General features: G+C 41.8%; 2 protein-coding genes across 2 annotated transcripts in view; one reads left to right on the forward strand and one right to left on the reverse strand.

Moving 5' to 3' along the window:
* The first annotated feature begins 6,147 nt into the window (after positions 1-6,147).
* On the forward strand, positions 6,148-14,073 carry desma (desmin a). Its single transcript, XM_033617123.2, has 10 exons — positions 6,148-6,829; positions 8,862-8,922; positions 9,121-9,216; positions 10,146-10,307; positions 10,419-10,544; positions 10,692-10,802; positions 11,123-11,232; positions 11,359-11,411; positions 12,054-12,145; positions 13,285-14,073. Exons 1-10 carry the CDS (start codon positions 6,252-6,254, stop codon positions 13,324-13,326), a joined length of 1,431 nt encoding a protein of 476 aa, XP_033473014.1. The 5' UTR covers positions 6,148-6,251; the 3' UTR covers positions 13,327-14,073.
* Positions 14,074-18,496: 4,423 nt separating this feature from the next.
* Positions 18,497-26,267, reverse strand: part of tmem198aa (transmembrane protein 198aa) — a 44,030-nt gene continuing 36,259 nt past the window's right edge. Inside the window, exons 5-7 of the mRNA XM_033617124.2 lie at positions 26,079-26,202; positions 20,913-21,214; positions 18,497-19,581 (exon numbers count right to left, since the gene is read on the reverse strand). Coding sequence (XP_033473015.1) covers positions 19,432-19,581; positions 20,913-21,214; positions 26,079-26,202 — 576 coding nt within the window. The 3' untranslated portion in view covers positions 18,497-19,431. The remainder of the gene's footprint in view (positions 19,582-20,912; positions 21,215-26,078; positions 26,203-26,267) is intronic.

Below are 26,267 nucleotides of genomic sequence, written 5' to 3' on the forward strand. Positions count from 1 at the left end.
TCTGGTCTGACTCATGAATCACATGGTGTGATTTGATGCCCGCTGCTCACTATATCAGGCACATTGTGTTGTTGCTGGCTTTTCATATCATATCTCTCCTAAGATAGACCTAAAATAGATGTGGAACAAGTTTCCTCATAAAAGATGTCTATAAAGATGTTCTGGTTTCCATGTTACAGGTTTGCATGCAATCACCAATGTGCAAACACACACATACACAGACATACACACTGCCTATGTCTACCTCTCTTACTTCCTCTCTCCTTTACTTTCATCCGTTCGTCCTTGTGTTACTCTTGTGCGACAGCTCAACTCATTGGCATGTGTGTACGTGTGTTTGGTTGGTTGCCGGGCAACTTGCAGTCAGTGTTTATGAAGGATGAAACCAGCTGGACACCCTGCACCTATACACACTATTTAAATCGTGTTTAAACATCATAGGATTTTCACCGCCTTCCGCTCTGCTGTTTCTCACTATCGCCATTATACTCACTATCTCACTGTTATCACATTCCACAGCCGCCGATCTAATAAACGGCACATCTGTGAGTGTGTTAATTACGGTTAGCTCAACTCAACACAGAGTCATATCGTTGTTTTTGTAATGTTGTCTGTGTATTTAAAACACAGATTGTGTGCTTAGTTTCACGTGTCCGGTGGTTAAAAAAGGACCCTCAAACAATTTCCCATCATGCCATTTTACCACCATGTCATCCACACTGCTTGGCTCCTGACTCCCCCAGCATTCCACAGACCAGAGGTCCAACACCCTAACCCACATACCCCACCCTTGGGACGGCTGGATAGACTGGACTTTGATAATTATGTCTGGATAAATGTAATTTTAGTACAACAAAGAATAATGATGATGGTGGGAGAAATGTGTGGGGGATGTTGCAGATTGGACGACTAAAAGGCGGTGATAATATCTCTATCTTGTGAAAAGGAGAAGGATGAGTGGGCTTTAAATCTGGATTAAAATCAAAATTGGTCATCAGAATTTTTAGAATCCAGACGAAGCAATCACACAGAGATCTGAAGAGTATGCCATCACTGGGTTAATCAGCTTTCCTAATGCAAAGTATGATATCTATATATTCCAATATTGCATTATTCCCTAAATAACACTGTGGTATGGCTGATTAGAGTTTGGCTGCTATGTACTGTTGATATTCTCAGACTTGGTGCATGCGAGTGTCCGACTATTTTCGCAGCCGTGCCGGGATGTGAATGCTAATTTAAGAGCGTTTTTTTCCTAGGCTACAGGTCAGGGATTGCTCCTGTGTCTGGGGTTGTTAGGCAACTCGTAGGTGGCTGTGTCGGTAGCTAGGATGATGTGGTCTTTAACTGGGAAACTCTGGGATGACTGCTCCAGTCGCATCAGCGGATAAGTCACATCATGCTTATATCAGGTCATTTTACATCATCAGTGACAGTGGAAAACCCCCCACATCATTTCTAGGACATGATGACTCTAAAACGTGTACCTGAAACCTTTAGAAGTGAAGTAATCGTTGGTGGAGTGTCTGCATCCCACTTTTTTTCAAGTCCAAAACTGAGCCCTTGTCTATTCAGGGATCTGACCCACACCACGTGGGCCTTTGGCACTGGAACAAGCAAAGTCATGGTTCTGGAAGGAAGCCTGGCGTCTGATATATTCCCAGAGACACGAAGGACAGAAAGACTATCCGAGCATTAGTAACATACAGTTGTACATCATCATCAACATTGTTATAGGACAGTGGCATCAGGTCAGCGAGGTTCACTTCAAAACATGTATATGAGGTAAAATTAAAGTACATCCGAGCAGTTTTTTATTCTGATTCTAAAATTCCTCCAGTAGCACTTTAGACACCAGATTTTTACATTCATGTGATATTTGATATCAGAGTTTGATTGTCACCAGTTATATTTATCTTAGGGCATGTCAGCAAAGGCAACGTCATTATTCTTATTTTATGGACTTGTCTGACTCTGTCTTCAATCCTATGATCCTTTGGGAAAGTGGCTGGACAACAGAGTTCAAATGAGAAAGCTAAAAATAGAGCTGACACCACCAGCAGCTGACACACACACACACACACACACTGTTCTGTGAAACGCATACACATGCGCGACCACACACGAACTCCCTGTTCCCCTTTCCCGAACTCCACACCCACACAGAACATATACACACATTAGCACTCATACATATACACTGTTGTAATCTCTGTAAATACACTTTGAAGTCTTCAGGATAAACACAAATGATTTGCTCAAGTAACTGCGAAACATTTCCAGCTCACACAGATGCACAATTTACACCACCTAAAGCAAACTTTCATCATTTCATGCCCGGTTGCATCTTTTTTGCTTTGCCTATCCCTCTGTATTCCCTTTTTACGATGAGTTTAAACAAACCTCACAAAAGCTTGTGTGGCTGTGTGTAGGGATGTGTGTCTGAGTGTGCATGACGCATGCCGGAAAGCTTCTCCTAAGTGCAAGTGATTTGCTGCGTAGGCCAGTGTAGCTGAACATTTTGATATGTAATATGTGTTCTTAATCTAAGGCATCTTGACTGTTACTCCTATCACATTTGAACACCTCAGTGGCAGACTCATTGACTGACTCATTCTAGGGTTACAAAGTCAAATTAACTGTGACAGCAGATTCTGTTAAAAGAGCTGATTTGTCATAGGTGATAAAACCTGTTGTTTGGATAGTATGAGACTAGAAAAGGCAGAGGATGTGTGAAAACACTCCAGACTAGTCCATGCATACAGAGGGATTTGTAAAAACGTCCTTTTCCTTCCAACAACAAAAAAAAAGTCCTGTCCACACAAGCACTGTTGTGAAAAAATCTCAATCCAAATTAAATAGCAAGAACTCAGTTGAAGCACTGTACAGAGCATGACCAACCAACAGGCGCCAATTTAACCGTAACCCTAAAGCCACACAAGGACGAGGAACATTTGGCCAGTCAGATGCCTGGAAAAAAGCTTTTATCAGAAGGTTACCTGGAGTACTGACCCCTGGCCTGCAGTGACCCTCAGAGGAAGAGTAACTACATTTATGTGTAAACATGTTAAAAAGTCCTGTTAGCAAGGTTAGAGCCAGCACTATTTTGGTCATGTCTGCCATTGCCCAAAGACTGCACCTCATTTATAACGCTTTATGAAGGAGAAAACCGTCCACACTTGTTCGTGTCTCTCTTCACCTTGGAAGAAGTTTTACAAGAGGTTTGTTTTCAGTGACCTAAAATGCAGTTTGTGTGTGGACTAAGGCCTTAATCAAAACCTCTGGCCAATGGTCCAATCAAACAGGTGTTTTCACTGGTGTTGCTTCATTTGTCCTTCTCCCACAACTGTGGGCATGCACACCCTAGGCTTGATTGACATTTCCTTTACTCTGCTATTAGTTTTGTTGCACCTGTTGGGCGGGACAACTCAGCTGTTATAATTCCCATTGGTCCATTTGAGTTTCGTGACAGCAGCCTTGAGATGCAATCAGCAAGATTAATTAAAAACACCTGAGCGAATGAGCAGGGCCTTTGCGTGGATAACTTGACTAGGTTGTCGAGTGTAATAAATGTTATGCCTCTATTCAGCTCTCAGAGGAATGTTTAACATCTTACAGGAGACGCTCCATCATCATTATCATTATCATTACCACTAACACTGACACACTCACACACAGCATGTGTCCTATGACACAGGGTAGGGTAGAGATGCCTCACAAGCCTGGGCTTGCTTTCAGCTGTACAGCTCTGTGGGTGTCTGACATGAGCGATGACTGTCTGTTATAGACCAGCATCCTTCATTCAAATACTCTCTGTCTCTTTCTGTCACACACACAAACACACAACCTATAGTTCTATGATCTGCTGAGGACCCCATACTTTCTTATGCATTCATTTTTTAGAGGGTTACCTTAACCTTACTGTCTGCTTAACCCAAAACCCAAACCCAATTGCACAACTCTATGGAGCTTTATAGCCTATTTTAGATAATTGATTTGGTGTTATGGGCCCCATGTTTCCTATTAGGGCTGAGTTTAGGCTGCTCAGCCTTGTTTCCAGCAGCAGACAGCCATTGTCACCAAACAATCTCCAATTAACCCACTGTATGTTAGCTGCCAAGCACCAGATGGGGTAAGCAACTTACAAGCAAATCAAGTGAAACATTTAGCAAAATAAGTGAGTTAAGAGACAAAAACAGACGAGCCGAGACAAAATATTAGACAGAACACAATGCTAAGGATGCTGCACGTCTGCTGAATGTGTAACCAGACAAAACTATAACATCTTTAATAATTTAGTGATTCAAATTTAATAAAAAATTGGTTGCCAACTTTGTAAGGACTGAATTTTGCCTTCCAATGGTGAGTCCCCATGTGAACTTATAGCATGATGAACATCCATGCAAACTGCTACAATCTTTAAACGCTGCATTTAACCAGACAGTGCATGGCTCATGTGTACAGATTTGTCCCCCCTCTCATGGTGTGCGTGAGTAGAGTGGACAGCACTTATGACAAAATGGAGTGTGTGTGTGTGTGTGTGTGACCTTCCCGGCAGCAGCTCTATCAGTCAAACTGTACTGCTACTTATGTAACCAAGGGTAAACACATAACTCCATTGTAACTCTATAGCTACTGGCAGGGTAGTAACTCACACATTATATAAGACAAATCCTATTGTTTGGCATCAGTTTTACGTGGCTGATGGGATTCAATTAATAGAGTTTAAGGTTTTAAAAACTGTCATAAAAGTGTCGATAAAAACAAGGCCGTATATCTTCAGAGATAGGTATGTGCTTTTATGATCTGGTGTCTTTAGCACCATTAAATTTGCATACACTTAATTCCAGCCTTGGCTATTTCAAACATGTCAGGCTATTTAAAACAGACTTAAAATGGGATGTGATCTATTTTGGTCTATTGACATATAGTCTGTTGCACCCCGGTGGATTATCTTTCCTCTGGCTGTGGTATACTGATAGTGTTCATGAAAAAAGCCTATGCTCTCTCTCTAACAACTGCAGAGACTGACTGACTCACTCACTCACTCACTCAATCATGCATCCATCCAAACACACACACACACACTAACACATGCACACTCACAGAAGGCCACCGCCCTTTCCAGCAGCTGAAACCAGACCCCTTGGACAGCTGAATCGAAGGCTCGCAGCAGGCACGACATGGGGAGAGGAATGAGAAGAGGAGCTGGACAGGGGGAGGTGATACTGTATGAAGAAGAGGCCTGTGGAATAATGGATGACATACTGAGATACTACAGTAAATGGGTTTACGGAAATGTCCAAGGGATATTACTTTGCCTTAAAGCCAAGAGAAGTCAGCGTGTAGTATTAAGTGGCATCTAGCAGTAAGGTTTGCAAATTGCAACCAACTGAAACCTCTCCCATGTGCCAAGCGCGTAGAAGAACCATGGTGACTGTATCCCCCTATCTAGAGCCAGTGTTTGGTTAGTCCGTTCTGGGCTACTGTAGGAGAATATGGCAGCTTCCATGGAAGATATAATTTATATCGCAGTTCTGCCAATACATCCCCCTAAATCCTACACACTCAATCTTTTAAAGGCAGTTATTTCCTCAAACATCATTGATACAATTGAATTTAAATTTAGTTTGTCAAGTCAACAAAAATATGTTTAGTTAACTTCTTATGCGACGGACTTCAGAGTCAAAGTAAGTGGCCAAAAAGAGGAACTCATACCCCTAAAAGTCATCCAAGTACCTAATTAAACTAAAGTTGCCCTTTGACTAAAGCGCAGTAAGTTCCCCAATCTCTACAAAAAAAAGCACCTTTATTGCTCATGTACAGTTTTAAATTGATCAGATGAAGGTGGGAGTTGAAAAACTTCCTCTACAAACATTTCATTGACATCTCTTTTGTGTTTTTCCAGTCTTAACCCATCTTCCAAAACAGGTCGATGTTGATTTTTCTTCAGGTTTGGGCCTTGATTCAAAACGTGGCAGAGTGATCAATTAAAGAAAAATGGGGTGGATGTTCAGTGGAGGGGGGGGAGTAGGAGGTAGTGGGAGTGCAGACGGGGTGAATGGAGACAGAGGGAGGACGCAGAGGAGGGGTTGGGGTAGGAGTGGGTGTGGTAAATCTACAAATAGCTGCGCTCACTGTCTGTCATTTCTTCACTTCGTTTCTCTCCCAGTTGCCCAGTGGGACAGTTGGGTCTCAGCGCCTCCAGCAGCTCCATCAAAACCACAAGACAACCAAACGGTCAACCAGCCATGAGCAAGTCCTACTCCTCCTCGGCCCAGTCGGCCTCCTCATACCGTCGCACCTTCGGATCTGGCGTTGGCTCAACCCCACTGTCCTCCCTCTACGCCTCTGGTGGAGGTGGACGCAGCTCTGCAAGCCACATGTCTTCCCGAGTCTACGAGGTCAAGAGCACCAGTGTTCCCTCCTTTTCCAGCTACCGGGTGTCCTCTGGTGCTGGGGGAGCAGGGTACGGCGCCTCTTCGGCCATGCGTACCTACTCTGGGGAGAAACTCGACTTCAACCTGGCCGATGCCATGAACCAGGACTTCCTCAACACAAGGACCAATGAGAAGGCCGAGCTGCAGCACCTCAACGACCGCTTCGCCAGCTACATCGAGAAGGTGCGCTTCCTGGAGCAGCAGAATGCGGCACTGACGGTGGAGATTGAGAAGCTGAGGGGTCGTGAGGGGCCAGGGCGCGTGGCTGAGATGTATGAGGATGAAATGAGGGAGCTGAGGAGGCAAATAGAGGCCCTGTCCAACCAGCGTGCCCGCGTGGAGGTGGAGAGAGACAACCTGGCTGATGACCTGCAGAAACTGAAGCTCAGGTAGGTTAGAGGATGAGTGAATGAGTGGATTGATGTGAATGCTTTGTTAAAGAGTGTGGACGAATGATGAAAATGAGGTGGAATGAAGAATACATCATGCTGATGTGGCTTGTTTTAACAGGAAGTTCCCTGAAAATGGAGTGAGCAAGATTTTACTTCTTTTTTGGGTAGTACAAGTGTCTGAATCAGGGGTTAAGAACCTTTTTGTCGTGTGACCCTTTAAGGCAGAGCCATTTTCTACTTGCGAACCCTTGTCACAGGCTTAATGCGTCTATGTGTCTCAAATATTTAACAAGCAAAAAATTCAGTATTAGAGGAAAGTTGTCAAACAAAACTAAAACCAAATGAAAAATATGTAAAAACTGCACTTTTTTCATGTTAATCAAATAATGACCCTTCTGTTTTTTCTTGCGACCCCTTGGGGGGGTCTCGACCCCCAGTTTGGCAATGACTTGTCTATGACAGAAAAACATGGTGACACATTTCTGTTAAAAGGAAGAGCAAATGGGGAGAAATGGAAAGCAGGAGAACGGAGAAAGTGGTAGTTTTCCAAGTTAAAACAATGTAAGAAGTAAAAGCCCAACAACTCGCTCATTTCCAGAGGGCTTCTCTTGTCTTTTGGACAAAAGGGAAACAACAAAGTAACAAAGGAGAGACTTGAGAATAGCTACACTTCAATAAATGTTACGGTCCAGCAGTTTTTTACAAAAGGTGTTTTTTTTAATTTATTCACAAGAGACATAGCAGAGGAAAATGATGAGAGAGAGAGAGAGAGACTTGCAGGCCCATAGGAATAAAGCTAAGGCAGACAGACAGATAAAGTTTCAGCCAGACACAAAAGGAAAAGCAGACAGACAAAAATTACCAGACGAACACACACACAGCCTTATAACGAGGGTTTAACTAGGAAAAAAAGAAAAAAGATGTCAAAAATCCAAGAGTGTCTGTGTGTGTGTGATAGAGAGGGTGCTGTGATGTGGGTGTATCTTTGAGTGGTCTATTTGTAGCTACTGGGTCAGCTCTTTGAATTTAGTATTTCTGTCACTGCAACAGTGAGCAACATCACTTAAATTTAAGTGTGTATAGAAACACACACGCACACACACACACATACAAAACTTCTAATTCCCACACACAGCGCCCACACAAACATTCCCTTTTCACTCCCTTTCCATCAGCCATTTTTAAATAGTTGCCTGCAGCACTGAGTGAAGTTTGCCAGCACCTGCTGCTCTCATTGAGATCAAAATACACACAGAGACCTCCTGCCTGCTAACAGTTACAATGCATACATACACACACATATACACAATGTACACACACACACACACACACACACACACACCCATAGAATGTCTGCAGAATTTAAGGATGGCATCAGCAATGAAATTATACAGTGTAAAGACACATTTATCTCGCAAAAGTACTTTTCCAGCCAGGCACTTTGCTGTACTTGCAAAAAGCGGGGAGTGGAAAATAAAGTGTATTTGACACACACACACACACACACACACACACACACAGCAACAAAAACAAGATACTGCATCGAATTAACATTTAACAAACCAGTGACTTTTGACACCGTTGCAGTTTTTATAATGCACACACTCAATACATTTCCTGCTCTTTCCAGTTGTTCAGGCTGCAGAGCAAAATGCTAATTCTGGAACCAGCAACAGCCAAGCCCAGACCTCTGTTCCCCTCTCACCGTTACTCTTCTGACTCTTGACATTGTGACAGCAGCTGCACCACAGCTTTAAGACTCACAGAGCAAGTGCACAAGTGTGTGTGTGTGTGTGTGTGTATGTGCGGCTATAGATACAAATAAAAGTTAGAGTACAATGTGTCATTGTCTAGTCAGTTCTATTCTTGTGAGACAAAAGGCACAGAGAGCAGAGGGGCTGGAGGAATGAGAGGTGGTAACTAGTTTATCTGTCTAGTAATTGGTCCCTGGGGAAGAAGCTCTCCAACACAGTTGTTGTATTTGGATTCACTTATGTTTCACCTTCCTTTGCTCTCGCTGTCTCTGCAGACTGCAGGAGGAGATCCACCAGAAGGAAGAGGCTGAGAACAACCTTTCTGCCTTCAGAGCTGTACGTCTTCTATTTCCATAAAATCACACCTTCATGTCTCAATATATCTCATTTTATCCTCAAAGCCTGAAGTAAAAAGTGAAGCACTCCATGCGAGCACAACTTTTCTCTTTACTCTCTTATCAATCACTTTTTCCCTCTTGATACCTCTCCTGCTGGTTGTAATTATGATTTCTCTCTTTCTGTGATTGCATGCAGGATGTTGACAATGCCACTCTGGCCAGGCTGGACCTGGAGAGACGCATTGAGAGCCTGCAGGAGGAGATCGCCTTCCTCAAGAAGATCCATGAAGAGGTCTGTTGATATGTCTATAAATTCAGTCAGTCTGTGTGCGTGCAACAAGGCCACCACACCTGTACTATTTCCATGCACCAGGCATGTCAGTAGGAAGGTGTGTACTATATCATATAACAACTGTGTGTGAAATCATACTGTAACATTTGATACATATCTGAGCCTCTGCAGGCATGTAGCTCTTCAAAGAGATCAAATATTTCACACTTAACCGCCCCCTCTGATGTTAAAGCATATTTATTATTCACATCCTCTGTTCAAAAATGTCACAATTTGGGCTCACGTGGGTCTTATGCAAAGCAAATGCAATAAGTTCAAAGGAAACATTTGCGCACATTCACTCACAGACATCAAAGGACATGTGGAGCTGCACGCTCACAGTGAGGCAGTTGGACGGCCGAGGTCCCTTCCTGTCATTTTGTCATCTCTGCCCCAACTTTGACCTCTCAGAAATGCTGACCTGCTGATTGGTAGAAGAGAGCATGTCAGCTGTTGTGCGTGTGTGTGTGTGTGTGTGTGTGTGTGTGTGTGTGTGTGAGGGGGAGAGAGAATGTGAACAGATGCAAACCTTTATATATCTTTTGGGTTAGACCAGAGGACAGCTGAGTTACACCACAGCCTGCTAGTTTCACAGTGTCACTCGTACTCGTTTGAAAACATAAGGAATTTGTCATGAGCTCTTTGAAAGATATTGGGACTTTAATATTGTCTCATTTGAGGACATTGAGACTATATTACCATTGACAATGTTTAGTTTTTTATACTTATCAGGTCCTACCAGTCCCAAATAGCTAGGAGAAATTAAAAATGGGAATCAATAAAAGTTCAGGTCTCTTTTTTGACACGAGTTACTGATGCTGATAAAGCTCTGATGCCAACTTTGCTTCTTCATCATAAATGTTATCTTTGTTCCTCCTGTCACCTTGCAGGAGATCCGTGAGCTGCAGAGCCAGATGCAGGACACTCAGATCCAGGTCCAGATGGACATGTCTAAGCCTGACCTGACCGCCGCTCTGAGGGACATCCGCATTCAGTACGAGGGCATCGCCGCCAAGAACATTGCAGAGGCCGAAGACTGGTACAAGTCTAAGGTAAGGTGAAAGCACACACACACACACACACACACACACACACACACATATGCACACACACAGTCTCCTTCAGCTGCTACACTGCTAAAACCTCATCCCCTCTCTCCTCAGGTGTCTGATCTGAACCAGGCTGTGAATAAGAACAATGATGCACTGCGTCAGGCCAAGCAGGAGACCATGGAGTACAGGCACCAGATCCAGTCCTACACCTGTGAGATCGACTCACTCAAGGGCACCGTGAGTATTGATGCAGCACCTCTCAGTTTATTCCATTCTTTTAGCTTCTTAATATGCTTGTACTTTATGTCAAGATACACATATCTCCATCTTTCTGTTGTTTTCACTCTGTCCCACTTCTAACTTAATGTCTCTGTTCCTCTGTAGAATGAGTCTCTGCTGCGCCAGATGAGAGACATGGAGGACCGCATGGGCCGTGAGGCTTCTAGTTACCAGGATACTATTTCACGGCTGGAGGAAGACATTGCTAAGATGAAGGTGTGACTTCAGACTGACTTTTTAGTCCATGAATCCACCAGATTATGAAAGCAGGATATTTCTTACACTGGTGATAATCACTGACTAGGGGCTCAAAGATTTAGCTACTGCAACACTGATTATAAAAATGAACTGACAGCAAACTTGAGTATCACTGAATCTTCTGGGAACACTGCCTGTGTTTCTAATTTTACAGACATTACAAACACACTTCCTTCCCATAGTATTTGTTCCCTTTATTGCAGTTTCCCTAGTGATTTTGTGCTTGGTGTGAAGTTTATCAGAGCAGACAATAAAACTTTCTGTGTATTGATTTAAAGGATGATATGGCTCGTCACCTGAGGGAATACCAGGACCTGCTCAATGTGAAGATGGCCCTTGATATTGAAATCGCCACCTACCGCAAGCTGCTGGAGGGAGAGGAGAGCAGGTGTGTGTGGCTATCATGGCTATCATAACTTGACTTTGTTTCATTTAGGTGTTTAATTTTCATTTTCGTGTTTCCATCCTATTACTGGATTGTAGGGCTCAAATTTGTGTTTTTTCCTTTCTGCAGGATCACTACCACTGGGCCTGTCCAGACTGCTTATTCCTCCATTGGATTCAGAGGTAGGAGAAACAGCTCACATTCTTTCCTTCACACACAAATACCCATGAAATCCATTTTACATTCCAGATGAGTCAATGAGGGAATAAAAAAGACTAATTATAGCTTGTGACTTTGTATGGCAGGAGCTATTTTGAGGACATTACATGTCGCTTACCTGCAGTCACACATTGTGACCACTGTGTGGCAATATACGACATGTCAAAAACCTTCAAGGCTCTTTGAAGCACTGGGCCAATCATCAACAAACCACACATCAATAATCACACAACTTAGCCCATTCACTTGATGTATTAACAGTCCAAACGTGCAATTAATCTTTGCCCATACCTCCCCTTGCACCTCTGTGCAGCTACTTAAATGAAAACACTGAGCAGTAATTAAAGATGATGTATTAGGTGCAGCCCCGATTCATTAGCACCATTGATTTTGAATATGAGTTTGAATAATTACACTTTTAAGCGGCTGTCATACGAGCTTCAAAGGCTGTTTCATGGCTGTCCCCTTCGTGTGCAAGGCGTGCCATCATGTTATTCAAAGCCAGTTAATTACTGAACTAATGTCTCCAGGCTGAATGGACACTCTGTGACTGCAGCAAAGGTTATTGTATCAAGTATAAAAGCTGTGTGAATGTTTTCTCACAGAGACCAGTCCTGAGTCGCAGCATCAGCGCTCCTCAGAGGTTCACTCCAAGAAGACTGTTCTCATCAAGACCATCGAGACCCGCGATGGAGAGGTTTGAGCACAAAAACACACACATACTGTATATATATTTATGTAGGTATGCATATATACATGACATATAGCACACTTTTCAGCCCCAACAGACACAAACCCTATAAACTGTGATGCACCTATTTATTTGAGCTGCTAAGGGGAGACACTACAGGCGAACAGGGTAAAAATTTTATATAGTCCTCGATATAAATCAGGGTTTAAATGATGATGGACAAACCCTGCAGTAAAAACCTTCAGAATATAGATAGGAATAAATCTGGAAAGTTATACTGAAGTAGAGTATGAGAAAACTGTTAGAAAATTACCTTTTAAAGATATGTGTTGTGAAATTCCATACATTTTTAGATGTATATTAAGACACTACAGGTGAATAGGGTTAAAAAACATTGACTTATCACCATGAATGATTACTTACATCAAGACAGTTATATTTTTACATTTCAAGTTTTCTGAAATTTTATGCTAAAATACACAAATAAGACATTATCCAATTAAATATGTGTGTTTGCATACATTTCCAGGACAGAAATCTGAATTAAAATAGACACCTAAATGTGTATTTTGGATGTTTTCTTTCCACTAGTCTCAAAGAAGCTATGATATGGAAGCAAACTAGCCCAAAATACCAAAATTGACCAGCACATGTTGTCTCCCTCTAAGAGCTAACATAAATAACTCTCCAACTGAATCATTTTTATGTGTTATATTCTTATCTAGATGAAGTTTTCTATGAGCCAGGGCGCTAGTGCCCAGTCTGTAAGTCTGGTTCCAATATACCACCTACATTGTGCGTTCACCGCGAGCTGAAGCAAACTACCAGATTTCAAATCTGTGTCTAAAGTAGGCTGCAGATCACACGTGGCTCTGACAGCACAGAGAACATAAAGCAATCTACGGATTGAAGTCATAGCTGCAAAAACATTTCTAGCCTCTCAGTGATCCCTGAAATCTTGTAGTTTGCGTCGAACCTCAACGCTCCACACCGGCTTCACTGTCAGTCCCCCCCCCCCGCACAGCACTTCACTCCAAACAATACCTGCTTCACTGCTGATGGAAAACACTCTCACGTATTATCTGCAACTCTCTGCAGTCCTTAACATAAATAATGCTTACAATACCTTCCTTTCTCCTCCTCAGGTTGTCAGCGAGTCCACACAGCACCAGCAGGACATCATGTAAACCAGAGGAGGCAACGTTAGAAACACTATATGTAATAAATTAATAAAAACATAGCAAAAATATGGACATTTTCCTACTACGATTTATAAGCTGTGCCTATTTTTAGTGACAGACTTCTGACCTTTTCAGCTGATTTAAAATGAAACACAAAACCATGAGTGAATGCAACCAGTATACAGCCAGTATCCATCTTTAGACTGTACATCATAAACAGGATGCAGTATGGAGGCATAATGTGCTGCCTTTATTTAGCCTGGTTTTAAATAAAGGGCATTCCAGGAATAATGTTTTACTCGAATTACTTTCCTTCTCTGAAAAACACATGAATTCATCATATCTTGTCTGCAAAACTAATTCATTGGCAAGAGTTTAAAATTATCAGTGAGGCTATGTGTAGCTGTATTGGCCCAGAATCCACAGGGAAGTTTGCAAGGTGTAAGACAGATCAATGGGCCTGAAACACCACGGTCAATATTGTAACGGTACATTTCACTGCACATATTCCAAGTCTCTGTGCAAATGTACGAATATATGACTTGATTACGAAGGGATTTTATTTGTGTAACTGATTAAGGAGATGTAAGAAAGTGAGGTGTTGTGTCAGAAGTACAGACATCTAATGAAAAAGGGAATTCATGTTTGAAGTTTGAGCTCAACAGCATGTGCTGGGTGTTTGATTGTATGGGTGACCATGTAACGCTGCTTCACTGTGGCCAGAAACTCAAATAAAGACATTGGTTATCTCTGTTTGTGGCTTGAGAGTCAGCTAGTTGCTTCAGATTTTGTAATAAATGTCATGTCATAGCATGTGTGTTGTGTAAGACGTTCTCCTCTTTAACCTCTGCTCATTAGCATTCCTCTGATAGCGTCCGTGCCTTTGCATCAGTTCCTTTATGAACTGTTTCCACCCACTGCATTCATCATCTGATGTGGGCTAAGTTAGCTTTCGAAAATGAAACCAGCTTTCCCAGCCAGGCATAACCGTCCTCTGTTAGCATTTAATTCACTTTTATAGAGAAAATAGGAGTTGCCGCCCTGCTGAAATTATCAGTAACAGGACTCATCTCGGCATAGGGGAAAGCGAACAATGGCTTGTTAATGAGCAGGCCTTGGTCGTGCTTTGTTTCCAGCGGAAAGCAGATTAGCACAGCATCAAGAATAATATAGTGTGTGCGGTTTGTGTCTGAAGTCACTGGACTGAAAATGTCAGCAGAGATAAAAAAAAAAAAAGTGGAGGAAGAGAGAGAGAGAGAGAGAGAGAGAGAGAGAGAGAGAGAAATGCAAGATACAGTGAAGGCAGTCAATGAATGCAAGAAAGAGAGTGAGACCGGGAGGGTGGCACGGGGAGACAACAAGAAAGGGAGAGAGCGTGCAAATGTAATGAAAAGGTTATTCAGAGACACAGACGAAAAAGACACAAGGAAGATTTAGGGAGAGATAATTAGGCGGAACAAAGAAAGAGCCACAGAGGCAGAGAAAGTCAGAGACAGTCATTTCACTGCTTCGCCAGTAATTGGTGGAGCAATGTTGATCAGAACTTTCTGTCTCTGTCATGGTTTCTTCGCAACTGCTGCCAATGGCAACAGCTTGCCAATTATTATAAGTCAATAAAAAACAGGGCAGAATGTTCCACTTCAGTTCCTTTAGATGGAGTCAGCTAACCTCTGTGACCTCTCCTTTATCAGCTGGTGGAAGTACATGTTAAAGCATTTAGGCATAAAAAACATTAGATGTGGTTCCTTTAGTGCTTTGTGGAGCTTTTTTCCCCCTGATTAGATTTGTGTTTGGCAGACTCACTGTTCAACAAGTAAAACCACAACTTATATACCATGTTCCATAACTGCTGCACTGTAGTTTATTATGAAGCAATGCAAATGTAGCCTGAAACCTCCTGTCAGACCCACTCGGTGCAAAGTGTTAGTGGCATAGAGGCATCATGAAGTTGGAGTCAGTCAGCCAACCAGATGCTCAGTTATTCCATCTGTTATGTAACTCTTCCATAGTTCTTTATCATAGCTGAGACCTGCAGAGCTGTAAGAAGTATTATATAACGTTATATGGAATAGTATATACTGTACAGCCCGACCCATGCTCATATTCAGATCTGGGAGCTTTAAAAAACCCAAAATGATAAATCAGCCAAAGGTATAGAGATCCCTTAAGATTTATTTTTTAAGAATGGTGACCAACATACATACTGAGCTGGACATTTTACAATAATAATAAACCTGTCAGTGCTCTCTGTTAGACAAACTATGTAATGGCAGCACTGTTTTACTGTATTATAATAGCTGGTTTTAGTATCACTGGCCAAACAAGCAAAAGGAAGTTTGTTCTCTGAAATGTGAATGAATGTAAAATCTAAGTGTGTGTGTGTGTGTGTGTGTGTGTGTGTGTGTGTGTGTGTGCCTCTGAGTGTATGATATCTTTACTCATGAATAGTCTGTATACATAAATCACTATGTAGGAACAGCAGAGACAAACAAGACCATTAGATTGTAGAGTCACAATGTTTATCATATTTTAGGTCCATATAAATTCATGCTCAATAATAATAGTAATAATAATAATAATAATAATGATAATAATAATCAGGTGATTTGTACACATTTAAACAGATTGGTAGGAAAATTAATTGCCGTCTCTTCTAAAATTGCAGAGCAATTACTGAGTAACCGATGGTTGCTGATAATCAGAGTCGAGGCTCAGTTTGTTTGCTGATTTTCAACATCACACGTTGAAACAGCAGGATGAGAAAGTGCATCCACCACCCAGCCAAATCAAAATAATTGGACATACAGTAGCAACACAATATAAAAGAGCTCTAATCCAATCAGCTGGATGAATGACAGAAGCGGTGTAAACGTGAAAGTAAAAGAAAACATTTTGTACATTTAAAAATTATTTACAGGTCAGTATCTACAGTAAGTGTTTCCCTCAATGTATATTCAGCAGTGACAGGCAATCACAAAAAAATAATAATAAAAAGAACTGATAATCTAATAATAATTCATTTTGTCCCCAAATTACAAACAAGAGCAAGGCTAATGTTTCATAATGATCTTTTTGTAAATTTTTGTCTTTCAAAAATGTAAAGACAGTCATGACGTTCTATATCATGTAGGCCATGCCCTCTACTTGAGACTATGGGTAATATTCTCCTCCAATCAGGAGCATGCATTGGGCCGCTGAAGTTTGCATAAATGTAGCCGGCCAATCAGGACATGCTTACTCAAATATCTGTGGAGCGGGGTCAGTGTGGCTGGGTCAAAATTATGTTGAGCATTTATTCATTGAGCTCCACCCACTGTACCCATTGTGTCCACTAGAGGGTGGAGCCTGTGTGAGATAGAACAAAGGTTATAATATTGTAACCCCAGTTCTATTAGCATAGGCAGAGCCCTCTACCTAGTGGCTCCATTGCTCCTATACCACTTGGCGAAGAAGGTGTAGGATGACTAATGACTTCATAATACTTCCTTGTCTACTGTGGGCTACATATTCAGGTCGGCATTTTTTGACTGGCTGGCTATGTACGCAAATTACAGTGGCCGAATGGTTGCTCATGTTTGGAGGAGAATATTACCCACAGATTCCAATATAGGGCTCTGCATGAGCTAATAGAATATTGTAACCTCAAGCACACTACAGTAAAACCCCAAGAGAAGACCCAAACAAGACTGAAGTGTAAGCGAAACCCCAAATAAGACCCGAACAGCCACTACTGCAAAACATTATTGGGGTAAACAATGATACAGCAGAATAGGAGGTGAGTTAGCATAATGCGTGTCAAGAGGAGGGAAAATATTCAAATGCCTTTCAAAGCCCTTTACCTGGACAGCGTAAACAGAGACGGAGGAGAAGAGAAGAGAAGAGAAGAGAAGAGAAGAGAAGAGAAGAGAAGAGGTGTGTTAAGTTGGACCTATTCTCTCTGGCAGAAAAGGTTACGGTTGGTCCTTTTGAGATTCACTAATGTACTATAATCATTTTAAAAAACTGCACTGAGGTGATGTTTCTTTCCTGTATACTGCTGATACTGAAACATCCTTCCACAAGTTTAACTTCACTGTGGATTTGTGCAGCCTGGGACCAACAAACCATCAATGGAAATCTGATGTTTTCACATGACAACAGTGACACATCGAAACACTGACACATTGTAAACAGTTACACAAGGATTCTCATGCAGTAATGGGTTATGGTGAGAATGGTTGGTCCTCCAGTGTCAAGCCTGTCACATCCCAGCAGGTATGCAGTATTTAAGTACAGTAGTGTGGGATCTTTTTTTTTTATCTAAACCTCATAAACTACATGGAACTACACTGCCTCAATTCCAAAGAGGTTTAAATAAAACAAAAGTAGTTTCATTGTACTAAAAATACCTCCTGTACAAATCTAACTTCCTTCACCTTTCTGGATGGTCAGAACAACAACATCAGCGTTCGGCGCACAACTGAATTTAAAAGCAACTCACACGCAAATGCATGTAACACACAAACGTATGCACACATTAACACTAAGTCTAGAAAAAAAGGTCCAGTGGTAAACATTAGAGGGCGCCATTTGCAAATGATTTCATCTTTTCACTGTGTCTCATCCTTTACAAGAGATTATCTTCCTCTTCCTCCTTTTTTTTTTTTATCATTAACAATTCATCCAAACCATCAGACTGACATCTTTAACTGGACCAGTATATTGGCAAAAAAGAGGAAAAACAACACAGCATGTTCCACATACATTACAATGAATCCCCCTCTCCTTGGCCAATATTTGGTGCAATCCATCACTTGCCACAGGGCTCCTGTGTCCACTCACACACACAAACACACTAACATTTTCACTGCCATGTATTGTCCCCTCCGAACTCTGAATTCCTGGATGATCAGTATCAGATTGCAGTTTCTTGTCTTTGTGCCTTAACAGCATGTTTAAATGGCTGATGGATTCAACAAAGGAACATGAGAGCACTTAGAACGTGTCAACAAAGATAATTACAGTAGCTTACGAAAATGTTTTAAATTCAGTGGAGAGACGAAAGAGGAGGGGCGATACGGACGTGTCTCCTGCTTGGGTCCATTGTTAAAACAGCTGGCGATCGAGGGCAAAAGGAGAGTTGTGACATGCAAGCATATTCCCCTTGGAAAATGGCACCAATGTAAGCGATGACACATGGAGGGTTCGTGGGTGAAATGACATAAAAATTGTCTGCGGTGTGAACTCTTGGATCCCTATGCACACCTCAAAGCAGTCCCTGTTCTGCATTTTCAAGCAGCAGAAGAGTTGTGCTGTCATGTCTGGATTCACAGACTGTCAGAGAAGACAACAGGCTAACTTCATGTACACATCACTTCACACATTGACCTTTCAGTGGAAAATATGATGAAGAAGAGCTGCCTTTCTGTTTCAGTTATAGCTGTGTTTTTTTGTTGGTGTTGTTTTTCTGTCATTTTCCTCGTGATAAAATCCTTGAAGCAAATTGTTTACTCCTTAATTGCCCTCGAACTAAAGATGCTGTTGAAGGTTTACTGAAGGTTGTGCTACCTTGACTCCATGAGAGCCATGTGATGTATTTTCATCTGAAATGGTATAGCCCTCCTGTGGAGAAATTAAGGGTTTCATTCTTTCCCCCACTGCAGTCCCACTGGAAATGACTTCTTATGAGTTGCAGCAACCAAACGATTCTTTAACTCAAATGTTCAACAGAGATCTTTCAATCATCTCCCCACCAGAGTGGTCCATTAGTTCCAGTGTTGTCCAGACTGGCAACTTAAGAGGTCTGACATACAGTATGACTCATGTTTTGACCAAGCAATCGGTTCTTGCTCCATCCAAAGGAAGAGGCTCCGCTCTTGTGTCTAGACATTCATAAAGAACAAAACAGGACCAAACTGGCCAAATAAATACAACTTCTAACAGGTCTGAGAGGAGAGAACCAGTGTGGGGCTCACCACTTTACTGGGACATATTGAGTTCCTGTTGGGTTAATAGGCAGTTGATTAGGTTGGCACAGTAGGGTTAGGCTTTCTATCCCTAACTGTGACAAAGAGGTTTGAAGTGGCCTTGTGTGATTGTGTGTGTGGTCAGTTGTTTATGTATTTCTCTGTCTCAGATGCGAACTGGAGGTCCGCTGGGAGCCGTGAGGGGCACTCGAGAGCCGCAGTCGTAGTCGAGTTCGGCCATCCGGGAGCGGCTCATCCGACTGTGGGAGTATGCTCGTCTGTCCGTCTGTCTGTCCCTGAAGCTCCTGATGTAGCTCTGTGGACAGACAGATGAAACAGGGTCGTGAAAGCAATTGTACAACTGATGATAAAGACAGGATTCACCATTTTGGAAAGTACACTTACTCCCTTTCTTGCCAAGAGTTAGATAAGAAGATCAATACCATTCTGATATCTTGCTATTAAATAGAAAACTGGAGTCAGAAGATGCTTAGATTGCCTCAGCACAAATACTGGAGGAGGAGGGAAACAGCTACCCTGGCTCTACCGAAAGGTAACAAAATCTACCAGCACCTCAGCAGCTCTACAGCTAACTGATGTGTGCAAAAAGTTCAGTATAAAAACAAAACTTTGTGGTTTTACCCAGGGTCATTTGCAGTACTAGGCTGTATCTCTGCTTGGAGAACTGACCTCCCGAAGTCTGCTTGTTGCCATGGAAACCTCACTGAGGCAACAAGACTTCATTGCTCCTGGCCAAGAGATAGTCCCACACTCAGTCTCCAGTAAGGCAGGCAAATTTTGTTGCCATCAAACACAGCCAAGCTAGCTGTTTCCAATCCTGATGCTAAGCTAAGCTAAGCTAATTGGTTGCTGGCTCTAGTTTCATACTGTACATTCCGACATGAAAATGGCACAATCTTCTCATCTAACTCTTGGCAAAGAAAGTGATTGAGCCTATTTCACAAAATGTCAAACTTTTCATTTAAAGGTGTAGTATGGATGGAATAAGTAAAATATGGAGCCACATATTTTTGTGTATTTGTTACTTCACCCACAAAATGACCACTTGTATATCAAGTAGTCATAATGTGCTACCTTGAAGTCACAAGGTCTTGCATGCCTCCACAGCATGTTGATTTATTGATTATGTTTACCAACAGCAAAACTACATTAAAACATCCATTTAAAAACTCTCCTGCAACTCATACAGTATAATCCAGGTCTCATTTATCCAGTAATATGCTCAATCTCTCTATCAGTCTGGCTTTGGAGAGAGCATAGATACGCTTCACTGTCAGTTCAGTTTTAAATAGTAGGGTCTTAGAAAAAATGCATGTGCTTGGGAAGTACTGAGCACACAACTGGATAAATGAGACTTGGATTATAGTGCATGTGTTGTGTGAGAGTTTGTTAAAGTATGTTTTGACATAGTTTGCTGTTAAACCTGGACCCCAATCAATCACTAAATCAATATGTTTGCTGTTTTCTGTGGAGGCATGCGTTCTCTTCATAAATTCAAGAAAACATTGCTGGAGAGCTCATTACTGTTGTTTCTTGAAATCTTTTTGACAGCATGACATTTTGACTTTTACAGCCAGAATCTCAGCTTCATTTCATGTTATGAATAAGGAGGCTACTGCATCTTACCGGTGACAGCACATCTCCATCAAAGCGCCTTTTAGGGTTGGCCTTGCGGTGGTAGCCAGGTTCAGTCTGAGGAGGAGGGACTTTAGGTGGCTGAGAGCTCTGGGCTTGGTGATGAGGATGGGATGCAGCTGGGTGATGGTACTGCTGGTGGTGGTGGTGATGGGTGTGGCCTTTCTGCTTGTGGCTGGGCTTGTGGGTCTCTCGTTTTTTCTTCTTCTTGTTCTCCTTCTCCTTTTTCAGCCTCTCTTCCCGCTGTCGGATCCGCATAAGCTGGACCCTTCGCTGCTGTCGACTTAAAACCACTGGAGACAAAGAGACCAGAGATGTGATAAGGTGTGGGGAGAGAAGAAACGGTAGATAATCATAAGGGAGGGAGAGGATGATGAGGACAGTAGAACGCAGCCTTTATAGGGAAATAAAATTACATGATTAAATCAAGAGAAAAGGACAAATTCAGAATCACTCTGACTGACTATAAAACAGGAGAAACCTTCGATAAGATGTTTCTGAATATTTAAATCATCTTTGAAATGCTGATATGAACTATCCCTAAGGGGGTTATCCTACACTAAGTACAGGCTACAAAAAGAGGAAAAAAAATTGATATCCATTTCCTCACGTCCTTCATTCTATTCACTCCGTTGGCAGACATAATTTTCCTTGCTGCATGTACTCGTACTGCGCTGCTCAGTCTCCTGACATATTGTGAGTGGGTGAGTGTGTTCGTGTTATTTTCACACCCTCCCCAGCAAAGGATGTCCAAAATCCATCCTGTCTCGCTCTCCATTGATTCCACATATGATTATTTTTGGGTAAGCGTGTTTGTAAGCATTTTAATTCAGTGGTTTAATATGCAGCAGTGTCAGGGATCTGTTTTGTGTTCATTATGTGAGGTCAAAATGTTGCCGCAAGTACAGCGACCCCGCTGAACTTCACGAAGACAAGATGTACTGTATGCGTCACAGCTAACGTGTATGTGTGGGTGGGTGTGGAAGTGTTATGAGGTCTATTGTTGTTTCTTTGTGCGGGCGGACAGCTAACGAGGCACCATCTGCCAGGGAAACTGCTTAATGATACCCCCCCTTTTCTTTTCCTCAGCTCACCCCACCTCAGGCCCCTCTGGCTTCATGCTATTGTGTGTGTCTGTGTGTCATCTTGTTCATCTATCTTTGTGAGGACCAAGGACCAGCTTTTCACTTTGCGAGGGAGGACATTTTGGCCAGTCTTGACCACTCTGAAAGGCTGTTTGAGAGTTTAGGTTTGAGATAGGCTAAGGGTTGGGGTTTACTTTTGTTATGATGATTCAGGTTAGGGTTAGTGCCTTGGGTATAAATTATGTGAATAGGGTCTCACAAGTGCGTGTGTGTGCATGTGGTTATATCTTTGTACATGCTACATAGTGAGGACCAAATATGTATTTTAGTAATACAGTGAGGACATTTTAGGATATAATTATGTTAAGGTTAGGGCAAGGGGCTAGGGAATGGATTATGTCACGAGGGTCCTCACAAAGATACAAGTACAAGAATGTGTGTGTGGGTATTGAATCATTGTCAACAAATGCAGACAACAAAAAAAGAAAAATGACATGTGAGCATGTGCAGGCTAATTCATTCATGCCTGTGTCCTGCACGCTATTCAATCAGTTGACAGACAGATGATTTTCCTTACTGCTCCACTTGCCCTGCTTACCCATTGTGCCCCAGTTTATTACCCTCCACTGCCCTTCCCCCAGTACACCTGCTCCCTCTTTTCCCCTTATCCTGTCCTCTATCCGTCTTTCATTGTCAGTACAATTTCTGTCAACATAAAGGACAAAAAAGCTGTAAATTTATATATATATATATATATATATTTTTTTTACAATAAAGTTACAATAAAGATTGCATGCTGTATATGTACATTTAAGGGGGGTTAAAGTAATATGACCCTTCCTGACCTGACTTCTATCACAAAGAAGCAGTAAATGCTGTAATATTCACAGTTCTCTTGCTGGAGCCTCCCCCTCATTTTCCCCACATTCTTCTTCCTGATCACAGGCAGTATCTACGGCAACAAGCACGCAAAATTCTTGTTCCTTTTATTTTTTTGTGTGTCTTTTTTCATTATCATCCTTCGCTACTTAAGTAATTTTTCTTTTCTTTTTCTCTTTATTATAATCCCTCCTTCTGTGTGGGACCCTTTACGTGCCAAAACAATTCTCATTCTAACATATTTCACTGAAATCTATGTTTGAATTCATTTGTCTGTGTGTTATTGTTTAACGGTAAGATAGGCCGGCCCGTTCTCACTCCAAACTCTTCAAATACCGCCACTTTGTCAGAAAATGTCAGCGTCAGACACCAACGCACCAAGACACTCTTTGCGGTGGTATGATGTGCATGGGAGGCAGCTATTGCTGACTGATGACTGATCTGCCACGCCTGCGACCAGCCAACCACACCAAGGCTGGTGGCCATGTTGTCAGGCGAGAATACTTTTCAGTGCTGGAAATTCAACAAATTTTTTCTTCTGAAATCAGAAAAGGGCTCTAACATTACTGTATAGTGTAAATTTTAAATTGTAAATCAAAATGTTCGATTTCAAAAATTTTGCTTTATTGCCTATTTTTATTTTCTTTTTCTAAAAGTAATCAAAAACTAATCAAATGCAACAAGTTACATTACTTTGGTGAAATAATTAAAACAGTTCCATCACTTAAATTACTTCAATTATTTGAAAAGGGAAACTTGTAATTCTTAATCTATACTTAAAAAGTAACCTTTCCGTCACCGATTGCCAGATGCTAGAAAAAGAAGGCATTTTAGCAACTTTTTGTACTTTGACAAAGTGGCGTGTCTTAAATTTTTGGAGAATCAGTCCCCTCTTATTGACAGTTTCAGCCTGTATCCCTTCCCTATGCCTCTGCCCTCATTCTAGGTCTCTTTACCTCACACCCAAATGCACATTTTTCAAAATAGCACTAAAAAGCTTCTTCTATCTCCGTGCTCACACCCTCTGACTGGAAGCCACGACAGCCTGCTGTTTAATCCCATTATTTGAGGCCATGTGTGACTTCTTCTAAGACACTGTTTAACTCTGCATGTCATAAGCCAGCAAAGATCAAATGCGAGAGTTTACGTGTGTGTTTGTGTATTTGTGTACGAACAAACGAGATGTGTGCGTGTCACTTTTTCCTGGTATATTAGTGAGTGGGAGACTAAGCCTCAAAATATTTCTGTCTCTGTCTGAGGCTATTTGCGTGTATGAGTTGTGTGCATTTTGTCTGTGTGCTGTATTTACACTGTGTGTGTGTGTGTGTGTGTGTGTGTGTATGTGTGTGTGTGTGATCTTGCCATCTGTGTTGTGGTTGCTTTCAAAACAGATTAAGACTGAATACACCAACTTTCATGTTGTTGTATTCAGACTTTCCCTCTCTCTCTCACACACACACGCACAGACACAAACAGTGTTCCTCGCCCTCACAATGTTTGTGATGTCTTAAGCTGCCAATAAAACTGCCTATTTAATAAAATTAGGATAGATTTGTCAGTCTTGATCAAATGGCACCACTTTGTAGTGGCCTTTGTGAGATCGATACTGACTCAAACCTCATCATCATTTTGTTTACTTGACATGTTTACTAAGTATCTAAAATTGAAGTTAAAATCAACTTCACAGACAGACATACATGTTTGTGTGGAAGTTGCACATTTATCACTTATAACTGCATTGAATGCACCCTTAATTAAACATCCCATGCACAAACTAAAGCATTTGCACGTACACACTTCCTACAGCATGGTATACCAGCAGGAGTCCTTCATTTGTTGCTGTCATGGGTGATATAAGTGGTAAATACTGTGAATAAGAATATGAATTTAAGCTACACACTATACAACATGTGCTTCCAGAGGTCTGCACCAGCCTTGCCTGAAGCTTGTGGCTGTGGCCTACATTGCCATAAAGCTACAGCGGACACACTGAGGTGAGCACCACCTCTCTTGTTTCTGAGCAGAGGAGCAGAAGCTGTTTCAAACTGTAGCTTTATTTCAGCAGTAAACTACTACACCCAAATTTAGTGCAAATGCAACTTACTCTTTATACATAAGATATGTGCATTTTTATGAATTTGTTAGCTTTTATGATGTTTTTATTAAAATCCCCACGGAAAAAAGATCAAAGTCTGCTGCTTTCTTACATGTCCCCTCTGCCTCAGACATTCTTATTTTCCCCAGGTCCCTGAATTTTTATGGGATTTTCCAGTCCTGCCATCCCCTTTGTCTAGCAAATGTCCCTGGCATATTTTTGCCTTTCCACCTGACCCCCACACCTGCAGACCTGCTCCTAATTCCTCAGCAGCTCCTCAGTAAGCCTTTATCCAATATCCCCCTGCATGTGCTTGTATGCTGTCTCTGCCCGTTTCTGTAAATCCGCCCATGCCTGGACCTGCTGCCTGTTTCTCACCTGTCTTTGACCACTTTTGGATTTGTTTGCTTTCTTGGGCTGACTTCAAATTGCTGAGTAAGCCTGTTTTTGACAAGAAACTCTGGTTGCATGTCTTTATTCAACGTGCTCTGCCTACAAGTGTCTGCATTTGAGTCCTCAGCTCCATAGGTGTAGATTTTGGACATGTACATTTGTCCCCTTCAGTAAAAAGAGTAGTTAAGGAGTTATATTTTGACAGAATTTAAGATATTTACATCATAGTTAAGTGTCTGATGCTCAAAAGTTTCTTGCAGAGGATCCCGTTTTATATGTATCCACCCTAATGTTAAAACAAAACCTACACCCTTGCTCAGCCCTGTTTTCAGTACTGTGACAACTGCATATTTTTTTTTACACAACATCCAATTACCAATGCAAAGGAGCAACCAACAGTTTAAGAGATTTTCTGGTTTAGTATAAGGTCAGTGTTCTGGCTGTTCTTTTGCTTCATTATTGTAATTGGTTTCCATGGGTTATACTGTAAGGTAAACATCTCATTAGATGAAATGATTTTGTGGCTGTTGAAACACTAATGTATTCCTGCACTTCAATCGTGTTTTGTACACTGGGTCATGACCCCTATACAGTTTTAAAAAATGATTCCAAAATATGGTGGTCCAGCCACAAAAATATGGGTGTCCTAAATTAGCTTTAATGGTAAAAGATGTCTGGTTGTGTGTGTAAAGCAACATCACTCACCTTCTGTGTGAGAAAATCCCTCTGCGGTGACTTTCCATTGGATCAGCACGCCGAGGAGGGCCAGGACAGGCCACACCCCCAAGATGACCCAAGTAAACCAGCACACTGGCCTCTTTGGTGCCACCTGCAAAGATTACACAGAGAATTTTAGTTTAATAATTTAATTTGACTGTCAATGTTGTGCTAAAT

This window comes from Epinephelus lanceolatus, chromosome 14, assembly GCF_041903045.1.
Source record: "Epinephelus lanceolatus isolate andai-2023 chromosome 14, ASM4190304v1, whole genome shotgun sequence".
In the NCBI taxonomy this organism is placed as follows: Eukaryota; Metazoa; Chordata; class Actinopteri; order Perciformes; family Serranidae; genus Epinephelus; species Epinephelus lanceolatus.